The 17,520-nt window shown below is 40.4% G+C and overlaps 1 protein-coding gene across 3 annotated transcripts in view; it reads left to right on the plus strand.

The window, feature by feature from the left end:
• Positions 1–17,520, plus strand: part of TBC1D14 (TBC1 domain family member 14) — a 71,169-nt gene that overhangs the window by 5,529 nt on the left and 48,120 nt on the right. For all 3 annotated transcript variants that reach the window (XM_086746241.1, XM_086746242.1, XM_086746243.1), the window contains exon 2: positions 127–862. In XM_086746241.1, the coding sequence (XP_086602367.1) occupies positions 127–862 (736 nt within the window). The remainder of the gene's footprint in view (positions 1–126; positions 863–17,520) is intronic.

Consider the following 17,520-nt stretch of genomic DNA (forward strand, 5'->3'; position numbering starts at 1 on the left):
ACTTTCAATTAAAAGCCTAAATTATTACAGGACTTAGTGTATTTAAAACAAAACAATAAACAGCCATGAACAAACCACGACCTTCTTGCAAACTCATAATCTTGTCTTTTCTTTCTTTTTAACCAGTTACCAGTTGGGCCAAGACAACCGATGTAAATTTATCCAACTCCTTAAATGGTTTGAGCTTCATGGGAATTCTGGACACAAAAGTAGTTAGCAGTATCCAGGGCCTTCCAAACTTGCACTCCGGGACCCCAGGATCTCTCTCATTGCCTGAGTATGAACCTGGCCAGCAGTCCAGTGCTTTAGAAGATTGTCATAGCCTTAAATCAGTGGATTCTGGTATTCCAACTCTAGAAATAGGAAATCCAGAGCCTGTTCACTGCAGTGTGTTAAATGTGAAGAGAAAGCAGTCAGAACCTGAAATTGTGCCTGACAGGGCTTTTCAGAGTGCATGCACACTGCCATCTTATGTGCCTCCACACTCTCTGACTTCTGAACATGACCATGCTGTGCGAAAATCCTCTACTTTCCCAAGAACTGGGTATGACACTGTCAAACTTTATAGTCCAACTTCAAAAACTCTGAATCGAAGTGATGATATCTCTGTCTGTAGTGTTTCTAGTCTTAGCACAGAACTGTCAACAACTTTATCAGTTAGCAATGAAGACATTTTGGACTTTGTGGTCACAAGCAGTTCAAGTGCAATTGTGAATCTTGAGACTGATGAGGCACATTTCTCGGATGTTACCCTGAATTCCACTAAGGAGACCAATGATCAGAGCCAGCAGGAGTGTTGTCAAGAGACAGACCTGGACAGTAAGCGAAAAATATTGGGACCTTTTACGAACTTCTTTGCCAGGTAATGTTTCCATAAAATATGTTTGTATTTTAACAGATTAACTAAGATCATTGAAGAAAGATCTTGTGTGTTATTTTACTTTGGAAGAGGCAATAATCTGCTACTTTAATTAAACTTGATATTAACAAACATTTTTTCTGTTCTAAGTCGGCAAATATTGCTAGAGCCTAAGTCTCTGAATCCTGCTCTATATTATCTTTATGATATATGGAAACATCTTAAATCTTCTTAAGAGATTCCTTCTACGTTACAATAAAAGGAGTTCTGAACAAGATTTTTTTCCTCTGAACAAGGGGTTTTTTTTCCCTGACTTCAGTGATGCCTTTTGTGATTTTGGCCAAGGTCTTTAATCTCGTGCCCCATAAACAGGTAAGTATAGGTAGCATCCATACCTGTCTTGAAGAGCTTTGACATCTAAGGATTCGTAGGTGGTCTAGTAGTGATGGAGTATTTTATTGATCAACGTAAGTGTCTGAAGCTTAAAATATAAATACTTGTCAAACAACTGCGTGACTACTGTGATTTTTACAAATCTCAGTTGTAGTTTGGTTAATACCTTTTTTTTCCGTTCATTTTTGTATGCAATGAGAGCATCGGACATTTTGTCACTCACTTGAGCACTGGCTACTCAAAGCAATTACATGACCTCTTCTCAGTGCCCTCATATGAACAATAAGTATCCAAATGCAGATACCCAGTGAAAGTGGTGAATGAGGAAAAGGACTAGTCTGCTTTTAGGGATTTGGGTTGTTTGGTGGTGTGTTTTAGTTTTTAATTAAGGCCTTCAGAATGTCTCTTACTTTTAGGATATAATGTCTGAAGTATGATATATTTTGAAAAAATGGTTCTAGGAATAAATGTTAGGCATCAAGCAGAGTTAGCTATATCCAGCCTGTTCTGAACATCTGTCCTTGTTCTGACTGGGGTAGAGTTAGTTTTCACTGGAGCTGGTGGTGCCTGTGGCTGGGGGACACAGCTGGGATAGGTCACTAATTAGCCAACAGCTGGGATAGTTACCCAAATTGGCCAAAGGGCCCTTCCATCCCCTGTGACACCATGCTCAGTATATCAGTGAGGAGGGTGCTGAGGGGAGGCTCCTGCTACTCAGGAGGAAGCTGGGCATCAGGAACCACCACCACAGTGAGCTATTGTACTGTAAATTATATGCTTAAGTATTTTTGTTATTGTGGGTTTTTTGTTTGTTTTTCATCTGTTTTCTTTTCCTCTGTTTCTCTCTTAAACCGTTTTTTATCTCAACCCACGAGTTTTGCCTTCTTTTCTTTACCAATTCTCCTCCCTGTCCCACTGCAGGGAAGGAGGGGGAGGTGGTGAGAGGGGAGTGAGCAACTGTGTGGTATTTTAGCTGCTGAGTAGGGCTAAACCATGACAACATGTGATTGCTTCAGGTAATCTTTTTCCCTCATGTAAATTTTTTTTTTGCATGAGAGAATAGGCCGATATGAATAGACTGATAAAATACTTAGGGAATTGACAAATATTCTTTGGAAGGCTGCCTTATTCGTGAAGCTTAAGAGAAGCAATTTCTTTAGATCTACTAAACTGGCTGAAGCTTTCATTGATTTTTATTCTTAGGTGAGAGTTGGAGTACTGTGCATGAGAACTCCAGTCATCAGTCATGTTTGAGGTGCTGAAGCTTTTGTGGACCTCTGTCTGTTTGTTGCCATGGAACCAGACTTAATTCTGAAGCAGGAGGCTTCTCAGCACTTCAAAGCATGAACTTTTGTTACCCATTCTGGTAGCACAACTGCGAACTCAAACAAATGCTGTCCTTCAGCCTGGAGGGAGCACAGTGGAACAGACACATTTAGACCCTACTTAAAGCAGAATGTTTAACCACTTCTGAACTTTCCTTATCCAACAAAATAAAGCCATCTGTCCAAATTCTGTTCTAGTGTACTCTCTAGTGGTTTTGCCACTGTTACAGAAACAGTGGTGCTGAGTAGACTGAGCTTTTTAACTTGAGCCTTTTCAGGCACATTGAATTCCAGAGAACAAAGGCTGTCCTTACTAACTTTTAGATGGGGAACAGGTAATCTTGGTCACCATGTGATGTCATCATGAGAATATGAGGATTAAGTTCAAAGAGGTGATCAGCTTTGAAGTTCCAGGTGCTCTGTCTGTAATCTGGCCTTTGATATCTTTCACTTTAACATCCACTTTCTGCTCTGTTTTGAAAACAAGAGTTGCTCACTTTTTGTCTGTACTTGCACACCACATGCGCGTATTTTATGCATCCATTCTGTTATGTCAGGTGAGTGACCTGGGAGTTTCACAGATACTGAACAAGCAAGGAGCTTCTGAGGGTCTTTCTGTGCCATAGGGAATACTGTCTGTATTTATGCTGTCAACATTGTTAAGGAACAAAACATGCTGTTGCTAGTTTTTGTTGATACTTGCAATCTGCTGTCCATGGGGTTATAATTGCTTCCTCTAGCAATCCTATACAGCCCCTGTTCGCTGGAGTTCCTGTGGCCTTTATTGTGCTCCTTGGATTCCCAGAGTTTAACCAAGTACTTCGGTAAATGAACTTGAGCTGTGCAGTGTTTTCTTTGAAAGTAACTGACTCCTACCTAGCTCACCCCGTGATGTGTGCCTGGGTTTGTGTACAGTGTTATACAAGGAAGAGGCATTTTTAATGTTATTTTTGAAGAGAAGCTTACTGAGAATGGAGCTTCTTAAAGTACTTTGTAAAAAGTGCTGCAGTGGTAAGCATAAACGATGTCCCAGAGAGGAAGCGTGTTCATAGCACTTCACTCTGTGCTGAAAGGAGTTCCACTTCAGGTTCTCAGTCTAGCAGGTTACATGTGTAAACCTTCCCTTCTGAAAACTAAGGATGAACTGTGGCAGGAGAAAGCCAAATTGCTTTGGCTTTTGTCAGTGGCTGGCACGCTTGTATACAGCGGGGGAGAACAACCCATTTGTACACAGCCTTTATACTTTCCAGCAGCCTGATGGTCGTGGGCTAAGGCTGCAGTGCAGGGGCTCTCAGCCATCATCTGCAGGTTTAGCTCTTTGAGGGCTCCTCTGGGTAGTGGGATACGGGTTTGGGCCACTGAGAGCAAAGATGAATCGGCTTAGTTTTTGCTGGAGTTGTTGATGTGTGGTAAAAGGAGAAACCTTGCTTCTTGAAATAGCAGCTGTGCTGGTATTGAACCCTGCCTCTCATCTGGGAATGTGTTAGTTTCTCTGAACTTGTCAAGACCAGGTTTGCTCTGGATATGTCAGTTAAGATTTGCGGCTGCCTGTAGACATAATACTGACAAAAATTAGATGCCTCCAGTGCTTGGTCATGTGCACCTAACCTGCTTACGTATCAATTAAGAGTGAGTCTTCTATAGTATCAAGAAGATGCTTAGACAAGCACCTGCTTTGGAATGCAAAAATTATTTCTTAGCGCTCTAGATTTATTTTTCCTCGTGAGACCATAGGCGTGTGTGCAGGTGCACTATGTGTGAGGTTGTGTGTTCCCTGTCAGTTGTGGCAGTATCTGTCGTGTGTTAGGAAGTGTTGATGTTGGCTTGGGACTGCAGTTGAAAACTGAGTTATAGAGGAGATCAAAGAAAGGAGAACCCCTCTGGCTTGTTGCCTGTCAATTCTGGCACCTTGAAGGGCACTTGAGAATGGAGTGTTCCTGCCCTTCCTTCTTGAGCACTGTGGTGAAGAAAGATTCCTGGACTGCTCCTCTGGCTTAGTTGCCATCTCTTCAGCAGTTTGAGACTCCAAAAGTTCTGGTGGTTTCCTCAGGTTGTTACACGCATCTTTGGGTGTGACAGGAAGATCCAAAGTGAGAAAGAGTCCGCTTTCCTGCTTGTTTATGCATAGCTTTCCTCTTGAAAGAGCTTAAGGCATCACAGGTACAGTGCTAGGTGGAGTACTAGTGCTCTCATTAGGCTCCAGGTTAGCATGTGAAAATGGATTAGTGCTTATGAAAGGAGCTGTAACGCTGACTGCTGACTTCACATCCTGGTTGTTTTCAAGTGTCACATGTACTTGTATCAGCTCTAAAAGGCTGAAGGTCTTTCAAATAAAGCATGAATTTGAATTAACTTCCTTCATTTGAATATATGCAGAAATAGTTTAAGCAAATAATTGGCTGGGAGATTAAACAGTCGATGCCTTGTTTATCCCTTTGCACTAGTGACCCAGAGGAGCATAGGTTGATGAGTTTTACCTTTGGACTTTGCTTCTCTACAGTACTGCTGAAACACAGTCTTTTTAAATGCTCGGGGTTTAAACAGCTTTGCTGAATCAGGACCATTGTGACCTTACTGTAGAGGTTGTACTGTTAATTTACCATTTTCAGTTATCATTTTGGAGACTGAGGATGAGGGTTTTTGTGGTTACATGCAGAGTGACCATAAAAAGGACTAGAACTATGTTCAGTTAAATAATATGCCATGCGGTTCCCTTCTTTTTTAATGGACTACAAGAATCCTAAGTCTTTAGTTAGTCCACTGCTGTGGATATCATCCAGTTTTCCAGGAATCTGGATCCTCTTTCTCTTCCGACTACTCCTAGAAGTGATGGATCCAAATGTTCTCAGCAGCAGGACCTTAGGAAACCTCTGTAGAGAATAGGAACTACACATGAAATAAAGGACTTAAAAATATTTACTGTGCTCTGCTGTTTCCAAAGAACCTCTGAATTTCTGAGAGAAAACTTATGAAGCAAGATTGGCATCCTGTAACATAGAAGCACAAACCTAGTCCAGACTGGCCTGACTTGTAGTCTGATAAAAAAAAAAAAGGGCTTAAGTTTCAAAATAATAGCTACTAGTTTCATCATTAAGTCTGAAATCATGTGAATTTGGTATGTTTATATCACATACACACACATATATGTTGAGGTGACTGGTCACACATAATTTGAAGTTCTGAACTTAGGAATTGGGTCCATTGATACCATAGATAAGTTAGCTGTGTTAATTAATAGGACCCTTTCATAATACTGTTTGTTGCTTTTAATGAGATGACAGCTTATTGTACTTCTCTAATGTTGGCGTTGAAAAGAAGGTAGAATAGCAAGGAGCATTACAGTGCTGAGTTCCCACTTTGGTCTCTCCAAAAAGGGAATTCACTGACCATAGAAGGGAAGAGAAAGGATGAAAATAATTGTGATTGAGTAGGCTGAGATGCTAAAGTTTATATATGATGTTGTCTCCTCTTCTGTGCATGTTTTATGTTAAATTAAGCCCGTTAGGTAGAGTATAGGCTGTTCAGGAGGAGACAGGCTGAGAACAGGACTGCAGTGTGTAGGAGGAGGGACAGAAAGAGCTGGATGTGCTGTAGGGGCGGATATGAGTACACTGCTTTTAACCACAAATGAATGAAAGCTAACTGAGCTGCAAGTGGAATTGTCCAGAAGCTGTGGAGGAAGGACTCCAGAAAGCCAGTCCCACATGGACACCCAGCACGGGCTGCTTCACTGCCCTGCAGGCGGGCTGGGCTCCCCAGTGATGTGGTTGCCTGACCCCCCAGGATTCACTCTCCTGTTGAGGGGAAGAGAGGAATTTGGTGGCAGTTTGTCCTTCCCCACTACTTTATCTGAGTGGATTTTGAGCTAATTGTGTGAATAACAGGCGTCTAAAAGGGTTGGGGACAGAGGAAGGGCAAACAAACTTATGTTTCAGCAGTGTGGGAAACAGCATAGGCTCTGAACATCTGTATTAACAGGTGATGCTGGAAACAGTATTTCAGCAGCCCTTGAGGCATTTAGGTATACTCACCTGATGGGTGCTTTGGTCTTTGCAGTATGGTTTTTGATACTACTTATTTGAAAGCCACTTTGTGTCTACTTGAAACAGAAGATTAGTGGTCCTCCCCTCATCTGTACTTACTATTACGTCTCTGTGTAGAACAAAAGCAAAGTTGGAGAATTTTTCTGAAATAAACGTTCTCTCTCAGAGCAAGTCTTCCATGGCTGCAAAGTTGGAGTTCTACGAAGATAACAGCCTTTTCTTTTGATAAAGTTTGGAAATTGTTGAAAATTGAATGATACAGTTTTCAGAGTTCCTATCCTCTAGTTGAGTGTATGAAGTTTTGAACTTTGTGATGTGGCCTGTTCTCCTCTAGGTGTTGAACTGAAACTGTTCGGATTAATTTTAATCCTATTTTTCCTTTATGCGTGGAATAATGTAACTTTTGTTTGGAATTACTGTTCTGTTAGTTCTTCCTTAAATTTTGCACTAAATCTTATTTGAAATGCATCTCTTCAGAATAAAGGGAAGTTGCTTTTGCAGATAAAACTTGCTTTTTTTTTAAAACTCCTGTTTGTGTGAAACTTTTCAGTTACTCAACAGCAAAACTGAGAGGCTTGTTGAAGTTATTTGTTCATTACGGAAGTCAAATTAAAATCTGCTCAACAGTACTTTCAGTTTTGTTTTTTTCAGTAGTAATACAAAACTATGCAGTAAGTTGATACAGTTATTATTTACGGTACGGTCAAATGTGGATGTTTCTTCTCTAGTGGCTGGTGGGAAGCGTTATAAAAGTCTCACACTGGCTAGTGATTGAGATGTGTAGCAGAGATGGGTGTTGTATGTTGCTTGCAGTGTTCAGCTATAATGCGTTTCCCACTGGTTCCTTCTTCATCTACTGTGTGAGGCTGCCTTTTGGAAAGCTGGCAGTTGTTCAGTTCTACACACTCTACATGCTTGCTTTTGAATAGAGTAAGAATTACATACATTTTGATGTATAGAAGACTTCAGGAACTAATTCAGATGGATGAAATTACGGTCTGTTTTCATTCTGATTCATTATAGGAAGGTTTAGCGAATTAGTGGATTGTGTAGTCTTTGTATCTTCAGTTAATTAGCAAAAAACTTTCCTGATGTTTGCCTGTGTTAGAAGGAGCAGTGAGAAGAAGTGGACGGGCACTGAGGATAAGGGAGAATATCAGTACAATCACTGCCATGTGACACTGTCTATAATCAAAATACCAACTGACTTTTTGTTCCCTCCCTTCCTTATCAACAATATCAACTGTTGAAAGTTACTGCAAGTACAGAAATGATTAAAAAAAAGATACTCTCCCTGTAAATAGTACTTAATTCAGGGTTGACATTGAGAAGGAATGTTAAGTTAGATTCTGAAAAATACAGTGAGCAAGGTGACATTAGATGGTATAAATATGAATTCTTTCTTCTAGATTATTATTATTTTTTAAATACTGTCTCCCTTCCTCTCTGTGTTACGTAATCTGTGGGGAAGTTTGAGTCACAATTAACTTTTGTTTTGAAATATCTTTTTAAAGGTTCAAAGAAGAAGTGGTCTGTTAATAAAATTCTATGTATGGATGAATACTTGTTTAACAGAAATAGTATGTGGAGACCACGGGTTTTCTGGAGCAGGAATATGTGTCTTTATGCCTTGCTGTGGATATTTAGAGTTCTGTAGACAGGAAACTCTGTAGAGTTTGCTGACAGGAAAAAAATATTGTATTAATTCTTTGTTATGAACTGTTAATCTCAATTCGGACATTAGTTAGATTGCTGTTTTAAGGAGTAATCCTTATTAAGCCTCTTTTCATAGTCATTAAGTGCTTCAAAATTTTTTGAGCCATACCACAAGATTAATATAGAAAAAACCCTACAGTAAGTAAGGAGTCACTCACATTTTATATTGACAGCTTACAGAATAAACATAACTCGACAATATCATGAGGTGAGATAAGGTGGTGCTTGGAACTCTCCTTTAGTGAGCTGCAGCAAGTACAGAATCGCGGAACAGATGAGGTCGGAAGAGCCCTCTGGAGCCATCTGGTGTAACCTCCTGTTCAATGCAGGGCTGACTTCAGCACTAGATCATGTTCCTCAGGACCTTGTCCAGTCAGTTGTGACTGTGGTAGAATTACCACAGCCTCTCTAGGCTCCACGGTCCAGGATTTATCCACTACCACTGTGATCCCCGCCCCGCGTTTTATCCAGTTGCATCAGCTTGCTGCCTTGCCTCTTGTTTTTTCTGTTTGTGTCTCTGAGAACGGTCATGGAGGCTAAATGAAACCACCTCTCTGTGTCCTTGCTTCTGTGTTGTAGGCCTCAGCACCTAGCTATCACAGTGATCGCCCATTGGACTTCCTCCAGTTTTTGATCTCTCTTTTTCAGTCCAGGAGCCTCAGGCTGGGTACAAATGTAGTCTCATGGGTACCAGGTAGAGCTTTTAGTATTTTTTCCTCTTGATCTTGCTGGTACAACCCAGTCTATGTTTAATCTTTATTGCTGCAAGGTCTTGCTGCTGACTCAGGTTAAACTTTTTCCTTAGGATGACATTTCATGTATTCATTATGTTTTTAATTTATGTGGTAATAGTACTTCAGATCAATGAAGAAATCTGCTTTCAGACTCTGGGAATAGAATTTTGGGTTATTCTGATGACATTGAGATAACTGGGAATTTTGCCAGCTAGAAAATAACTGTTATGTATAGCTAGTTGACTCTAGTAGTTTGGACTTGGACTCAAATATTGCTTTTGTATGAGAGTCCTGACTTACTGAAACTCCTCTATTTCTGATAATTCTGCAGCATTCACATGGTAGGCTAGCACTGTGCGTCATTCACCTGCAAAATAGTTCTAGGTTTGCTGCAACCAGTCCTAACTGCTAAACATGCAGGATTCATGATGGCTTCATGAAGGGCAGATTGTGCCTGACCAATTTGGTGGCCTTCTGTGACGGGGTGACAGCATCAGTGGACAAGGGATGAGCAACGGATATCATCTACCTGGACTTGTGCCAAGCTTTTGACACTGTCCCGCATGACATCCTTCTCTCTAAACTAGAGAGACATGGGTTTGATGGACGGACCACTCGGTGGATAAGGAGTTGGCTGGATGGCCGCACTCGGAGAGTGGTGGTCGACAGCTCAACGTCCAAGTGGAGACCGGTCACGAGTGGTGTTCCTCAGGGGTCTGTGTTGGGCCTGGCCCTGTTCAACATCTTTGTCGGCGACATGGACAGTGGGATAGAGTGCACCCTCAGCAAGTTCACCAATGACACCAAGCTGTGTGGTGCCGTCGACACGCTGGAAGGGAGGGATGCCATCCAGAGGGACCTTAACAGGCTGGAGAGGTGGGCCCGTGCCAACCTCATGAAGTTCAACCAGGCCAAGTGTAAGGTCCTGCACCTGGGTCATGGCAATCCCAGGCACAAATATAGCCTGGGTGAAGAATGGATGGAGAGCAGCCCTAAGGAGAGGGACTTGAGAGTGCTGGTGGATGAGAAGCTCAACATGAGCAGGCAATGCGCCCTTGTGGCCCAGAAGGCCAACCGTATCATGGGCTGCATCAAGAGGAGCATGGCCAGCAGGTCAAGGGAGGTGATTCTCCCCCTCTACTCTGCCCTGGTGAGACCCCACCCAGAGTACTGTGTCCAGTTCTGGAGCCCCCAGCACAAGAAGGACATGGACCAGTTGGAGAAGGTCCAGAGGAGGGCCACAAAGATGATAAAAGGGCTGGAGCACCTCTCCTACAAGGACAGGCTGAGAGAGTTGGGGCTGTTCAGCCTGGAGAAGAGGAGGCTCTGGGGAGACCTTACAGTGGCCTTCCAGTACCTAAAGGGGCCTACAAGAAAGATGGGGAGAGACTGTTCAGTAGTGCCTGTTGTGATAGGATGAGGGGTAATGGTTTTAAAATAGAGGGCAGTAGATTTAGATTGGATATTAGGAAAAAATTTTTTACCATGAGGGTTGTAGAACTCTGGCACAGGTTGCCCAGAAAGGTGGTGGATGCCCCATCCCTGGAAACGTTCAAGACCAGGTTGGATGAGGCTCTGAGCAACCTCATCTGGTTGGAGATGTCCCTGCTTCTTGCAGGGTGGTTGGACTAGATGACCTTTGAAGGTCCCTTCCAACCCTAACCATTCTATGATTACTGTCTGTTTTATCTTTTCATGTCTTTGACACTTCAGTGCAGGCAGCTCTGCTCTGTTCCCCTCTGAAATGAGGGGCTACCCTCTAAGAAAAGTAAATGCAGAATGTTGTAGTCTTGATAAGTAGTTTATCAAACCCTACTTTTTTCCCCAGAAATCTAAAGAAAGATTTCCAAGTTACTATATTGCAAGCTATCACGTATCCTGTACTGCTAACTTGTATTGCCGTCTCCCTCAACTGTGGAAATGTTTTTTCAGGCCTGCAGCTGTTTATTACACTGTAAAGTGTTGTTGTTCTTGGTGCTTACAGAGCATACTGGAATGTCAGTGGTTGGAAATTTTTGCTTATAAAATGTGATGGGGATTTATAAAATGTGATTTATCATTAGTTACCTCTTTCATAGGTAGGTTAACTTCTAGACTGTTTGGCTCTACTTCTGTTGCATTTGTTTATCCATAAACCAAGCATTGTTCTTCCTTTACCTTGACCTTTGGAGATCTCTCAGAGATTAAATTCTGCAAGCCCTGCTTTTGTATATGATTTTGGAATCTTATTCAAAGCATAACTTTTGATTTTATGAAGATTCTTCACTGTAGCCAAAATACTTGGACTTTTTTGATTATATTTTGTTCTGTTGGGGTTTTTTTTGTTTGTTTTTGTTTTGTTTGTTTAATAAAAGTGTAGGTTGACTAAGAGATGATCTGGGCCTGAGAGGGGGGAGTGCAAGGACTGGCAATCGCTATGTCTAGTGAATTATTTCTAGAAACAAATTTTATCTGGTCACAGTTACCAGCTATTGGCTTTCACCTGTGGAGAATGTAGATGTAAGGCTTTTCAGGAGATTTTGGTAGGTGTTCTGACAAGAATTTAAGTCCATCAGTTCCCTAGTCATCATGATTTATTTGTCAGAGTCTTGTTCCTCCACTAATCAGGTAACCAAAATTGCTGTGATAGAATACCTTGCTGATTTTTCAGCGTTTATTTTTCCATGCCTCTGGAAATTGTTTAAGTGGCCGGAGTGCAAATTTGAAACACCTAGAGGTGAGAAACTTTATTCTGTTTGAGGGTAAGTTGTGAAGGTTATGGTTAGTACAGAATACAAAAGGCCATCAAAGGATGAGAAGAAAGCAAAGTTGTTACACCTTTTGCCCAAGTTCCGTAATAGTGTGAGAATGTTTCCGAGGTAGTGTTAATTGAATTGTACCATGCCAGGTAAGGTAGCTGGACACTTTTGCTCACAAAGTAGCAAATATTTAATAAAATTTATCTTAGTATGGTTTTTTTTTGCTTAATAGGTGCTGCATGTTACTTAAAATGTCCTGTTTCCATGTATGGTTCCAGATGCCTTGTGGAGTAATGTCTGTGGAGATACCTCTTATACTGTGCTTACGTGCTCAACGTGAGTTTACGTAGTTCTTTCAGTTTGTATCTGCTTACTGTCAAACTCTTTGGATAAAGTCCGTTATACTCCAGTATGACTGTGCATAGGCTGAGGGGCTCAAGATCCAAGTGGTCTCTCCACGTGTAGTTCAGACTTGTCAGGAAATTTCAGGATCTTCCTCCAGAAGCAGCTGAAGTGAACTTTGACTTGCTTCTGTTTCTTCCCTGCTTCTTAAGAATACACGTGAGTTTGATTCTCATTTGGAATTGTTTTTCAAGATAGTTTTGTTCTGCAAAATCTGAACCTTTTGAACTTTCTCTACTGTCACTATTTTTCATCTGCTCTACTCATGAGACTGGTAAGTCCTTTCAGTTGTTAACCTACATTACTATTACAGTTATTTTGTCTCCTGAAAACAACTTTATTAATTGAAAGGCTAATTAAAATTTGAATATGAGCATGCATCTTGAGAACAGGAAATGTTATATGTGTTTTAAACACTTGTAACAAAAATTTGCTTGCAATTGCAAATTAGTTTTGGGTAAATGTGGATAAAAATGACATCAGTCTGAGCGTGAGTTAGATCAGTTTCTAGTTAATTCTCATGCATGTTTCTCTACAGTAACTGTCTCTTTAAGAGTAGGGAACCCGTTTATTTGCAACTGTAATCTCCATGCTAGGTTAATGTTAAAGTGGTCTACTACGGAGCACCATACGCCATCTCACTTTTGTTTTGCTCACAGATATCATTCCATGGTGCATGCCAGTAGTTTCCATACTTCAGTCTTTAGAACTTCATCTAAGGAGCTATGTCAAAATAGTGACATCAAAATAGTTAAAAATAATCAGTTTCAGATTTTCTGGAGAACCCAAATACTCTATTCATGAAAACTCCTAAGTCCTAAGCTTTTATTTCACGCAATTGGTATCTCTTGGGAGTTCTGGGGGAAAAAAAATACCACGGGTCGCCTGGAAGTCCAGGTGTAGGAGTTGTGTGTGCACCAACAGGTATCAGTGGGTATAAGTGTGTCCCCATCGCTCAACTCCACCCTCTTGACAGCTAGGGTGTTGGAGCTGAACCTTTTATTTCCCTGTTGTTCCAGTGACATTTGCCAGAGAAACAGTTCCTTGACGCAGGTGGCACCGAACTAGAGATACCTCAAGGGGCACAGTATTGAGTCTGTCTGGGAAGAGAAGACACTGAGACTTTTCAAGGAGGAGGTTTACAGCTGTCTTATAGACTGCTTAAGAGCCACTTCATTTTGGTTCTATAAGTTTTATTTAAAAAAAAAAAAATTCCTGATACTGTTGAGTTTATATATTAGAATTAACATTAGTATTCTCTACACAAAAGGCAGTTGGACAGATCAGTGTACAATAATGGTGCAGTGTGTGCATGTTCAAGCAAAAGGTTGTTTGCTCTCTCTGCTATATCACAGGGTGCTGTCTGTATGTATGTAAACATTAACTCTTGAGTTAGAATTAAATTATCTTCAGGCAGGTAATTCCTCTCCACAGCTCAATTAAAATAACAAGGTTAAACAGCTGTTTGGTGCCAAATGTTGTTTTTAGGGGACTGTGCAAAAATAATTTTCTATTTGAAACGTGGAATCGATTTAACTTCTGTACTCTGTTTTCCTGAAATAAGCAGCTGCAGACACTTAATGTAAAATAGTTGACATGTTCAATAGGAATGCAAATGTAGCCCGTGACACTTTAATGGCCTCACACTAACGATACTGCAGACATGATGTATCGCGTCAGATATTCCTGTTAATATCCTTGTTGTAAATCAGCATGATGTGCTCTAATGGTTATGAAGAGGACAGTGAGACAGAGATAATGATGAGCATGTGATTCTTTTCTTTCCAGGCATGTCAACCCTTTTTACATTCAAGATCTCAAATTAATTTTTGTATCTTAAAACACTTGCAATTAACTTTGAGATCTTTTACTGTAGGATTTCTGAGCTCATCTTTGGAGTGAAAATCTATTTGTTTTTTTCAAATAGAGAATTTTTATGCCTTGTTAACCTGTATTTTCCATTAGGTAATATCTTAATTTACCCTTAGAGTGGATTTTTTTTTTTGTGAATTATGTTTGCTCAGAAGTGAGACTGGTTAGTACTCTTTCTGAAAATCCTGGGGAGCTGTGTAAGCTTGAGAGGAAAGGAATTCCTTTTGTGCTGTGACAGCAGAAAAATGAAAGCTTTTGCTGTGTATTACTTGCTCTGATACTTACAGGGTAGAAGTCATTGCTTGCTTCTAATGGAGTTGCATATTTTAAGGGCTTGCTTTCAATCCAGAAGTCCCAGGTAGTGGCTTTATCAGGACCCTGTGTGGTTGTCCTGATCTCTTGCAAAGCTCTGCAGAAATCAGACAAGGAAACATTCCAAAGTGTTTGGTTTTGTTTTTTTTTTTTTTTTTCCCCCTTAAGTTTTCTAAAATCAGGTGCAAAGGGAGAATCATCTCTTGCTCCTCCCATGCCTGGCTGTCATGTGGTTAACCTTTGGCTTGTTCCATTCTGGAGCAGATCAGGATTTAACAATGCTGTGTCCTCAGTTAAAGCAAGAGCAGGTTGTAGTTTGCAGTTCTACATCTGATTGTGCCAGTTTGTGGCTTCTCATAATGTTACGCCTTTTGGGAGTTTTTGGAGTGCATAAAGAGTGTGGACACCAGCAGAACACCAGAACTTAGGCACAGACAGAGAGCTGGGAAAAAGAGGAAAAGGAGAGTAAGTTGATCTGTACAGAGAGGGAGGAAGATGTCTGGTGTGCTAGAACATACAGTGAAAATCATGCGGAGAAGAGTGACCTGAGCAAGTGCTGTGCCATCTCCTAGATAAGCTGTAGAACAGATTACTTATGATGATACTCCCTCTAAAGGGAAAACAGGATTGCGGAATTGAATTGAAAGCAAGTATGTGAGATTGACTCTGCAGGTTTAGTTCATCTTGCACAGGCAGTTGCAGCAGTGAGCTATTACACCTTATAATTCCAAATCATCTTTATTTTGCTCTGAGGATGAAGACCTGCTGCTGCTCTTAAAATCTCTCAGAGGAGATTGGGTGGGTTGTTGCTTGTATATACGTACCTGTGCTAGCTCTAATGTGGATAGATAGGAAGAGAAAATCGCCTGTTAGTCCCTTAATTTTCATGTTATTGCAGTGCTGATGAACTGTGGTGAAAGCCTTTTACTTGTAAAAGAGGATTTGAATGTGCACAGAACTGTCACACAGGTGACAGGTGTGGGGCTCTTTCAGGTGTCCCTGATGCTAGAAGTTGTTTCTCTGAGGACAGTTTGTAGTTTAGTTTGCTTGCTTCTGAAGTAGTGTCCACCTGAAATAAAACCTTTTGCAAGAACAGCCAGCTTGTCTTGCGTTGTGTATCCTATTTACCTGCAGTGGGTTTGATGTTATGCCTATCATGTTTTCTTTTTTATTCTTAGATATATTTTAGAACTTGCTTGATATTTCTCCATTTTAAATTAATTATATATATATATATAGTAAATATATATATAGTGTGTATATATATATATATAGTAAAAAATAATGTCATGTCTGTCTCTCTTTACCTTTTATTTCCCTGATAGCCATCTGAAATGATCCTATAAATCCATCATCTGACGCTGTCTTACATACATATTATGAACTTGGTCGGGGTAAGAAGATAATTACATGCAGAAGCCCTTCAGGGTACTAAATGCTCAAACAGAATGGATTCTTTATATCGCCAAGGTGAAGGAATTGCTGGTGAAAACAAAGCAAATTCAATAGAGACTCCTTTATTGGGAGTTGTTTTTATGATGGTCTTTTTTTTTTCCCAGCACTAGCAGCTGTAGTGGTAGCAGTGTAGTCAAACTTGTTGATTAATGCTCTAGTTAGCTTATAAATCTCACAGAAGCATTACAGCTGTAATGATGAGCTACAGGAGAGCTTCGTAACACTGAAATGGAGTATGCTGGTTGCAGAGACAAACCAAATCTTCTGTTTTGATCCAGTACGCTATCTGTAGAATTATAATTTCATGCTTTGAGAAAAGTGGAAAGAGAAAACATGTTTCTCTGTTTTCCATTATGATGTTCTTTAGTGCTTTCTGTCTAATTCTTTCCCCTCCATCTTTATACGATTTTTTATTTTGTATAAGGTGGGGTAGGGGAAAGCTGAAAGGGGTTTGGAGAGATACAGTTACTGCTTAGCTTTGACACTGGTTCTTACTGACTTGTGTGATTTCTGTACCTAAATGCTTTGTTCTTATCTTTTAATATGATAATCTGTTCCTGGTCTGGGTTTCAAGGTAACTATACCCTTGTGATACAGAAGCATGTGATCATTTGTATAAATATATGCATATTTAAGGATGGCAGTGCACCCTATTAACCTTACAATACATTCCAGCACACTGACATTTGTGCCTCAATTGTTTCCCTCGTATTAAACATTTCTCCTGTACTCCAAGCAGTTGTCTTCGTTGGTGTATTTGTGATACTAGTGATGTTAGCTGATCCAAAGTGGCCAGGAAAAACAACTTTTTTTTTTGTATCCAGGTCATTCTTACAGCAGATGTGTATTTAGCCCTTTTAGAACATGAAGCTCAATATAGTTTTATTTCCCAAACTGCCACACTTTATGAACAAGAAACAACCTGTTCTTGCTGGCTCAACCCACTGAGCATTAAGGTGGTAACTGTAAGTAAGGAAAAGCAGTAGTGCCAGACTGGAAGCATCCATGATATGAAGGTGCTATAGCTGCCTGCTGATTGAAGCAGCAAAAATACTTTTGTCTCAGTGGAATTGCAGGGTGTGGATTTGGTTGTTTGTTTTTTTTTTTCTTCTTTGAAATGAGGGAACAAAAGCTTATAGCCAAATTCCCAGAAATAATTACAAAAAAGTGTGTAAATAATAGAGGTAACCTGGACATGTTTGAATATTCGCTGAACTAGACAGTAGGACAAAAGAAAATCTTTTACTTTAAGAATCCAGACATGCTGTGCGTGTAGAATGTCTGTTGTGCTCTTGGAGGAGCCGAGAGCTACCTAAAGCATGAAGACTGGTCTGTACTGTATGTCTAGTTTTGGGAAACCATAGCTGTGAGAAAACACAAGTCTGGCATATCAGTTTATGATTAAAAACTAACAACATCAATAAAAATAAGTTAACTTTCAGTGGCTTTATGTCTAGCTTTATGACTTCAGTGTTTAAGCTGGTTAATTTGAGATATTTTAGAGACTTCAGAATTAATGTGTTTTGATAGCTGCTTTTACAGTTATTCAGGAAAAATAATCTTTTATGCAGCCAGATCAAATAAAAGCTACTATGTCTGCAACTTTTTTGTGATTTTTGGTAGTAGTGTGTTTAAACAGGTGGGTGGAGAATGTTTATGCAGCAAGAGATT

This window comes from Chlamydotis macqueenii, chromosome 4 (genome assembly GCF_036417535.1).
Source record: "Chlamydotis macqueenii isolate bChlMac1 chromosome 4, bChlMac1.mat, whole genome shotgun sequence".
NCBI lineage: Eukaryota > Metazoa > Chordata > Aves > Otidiformes > Otididae > Chlamydotis > Chlamydotis macqueenii.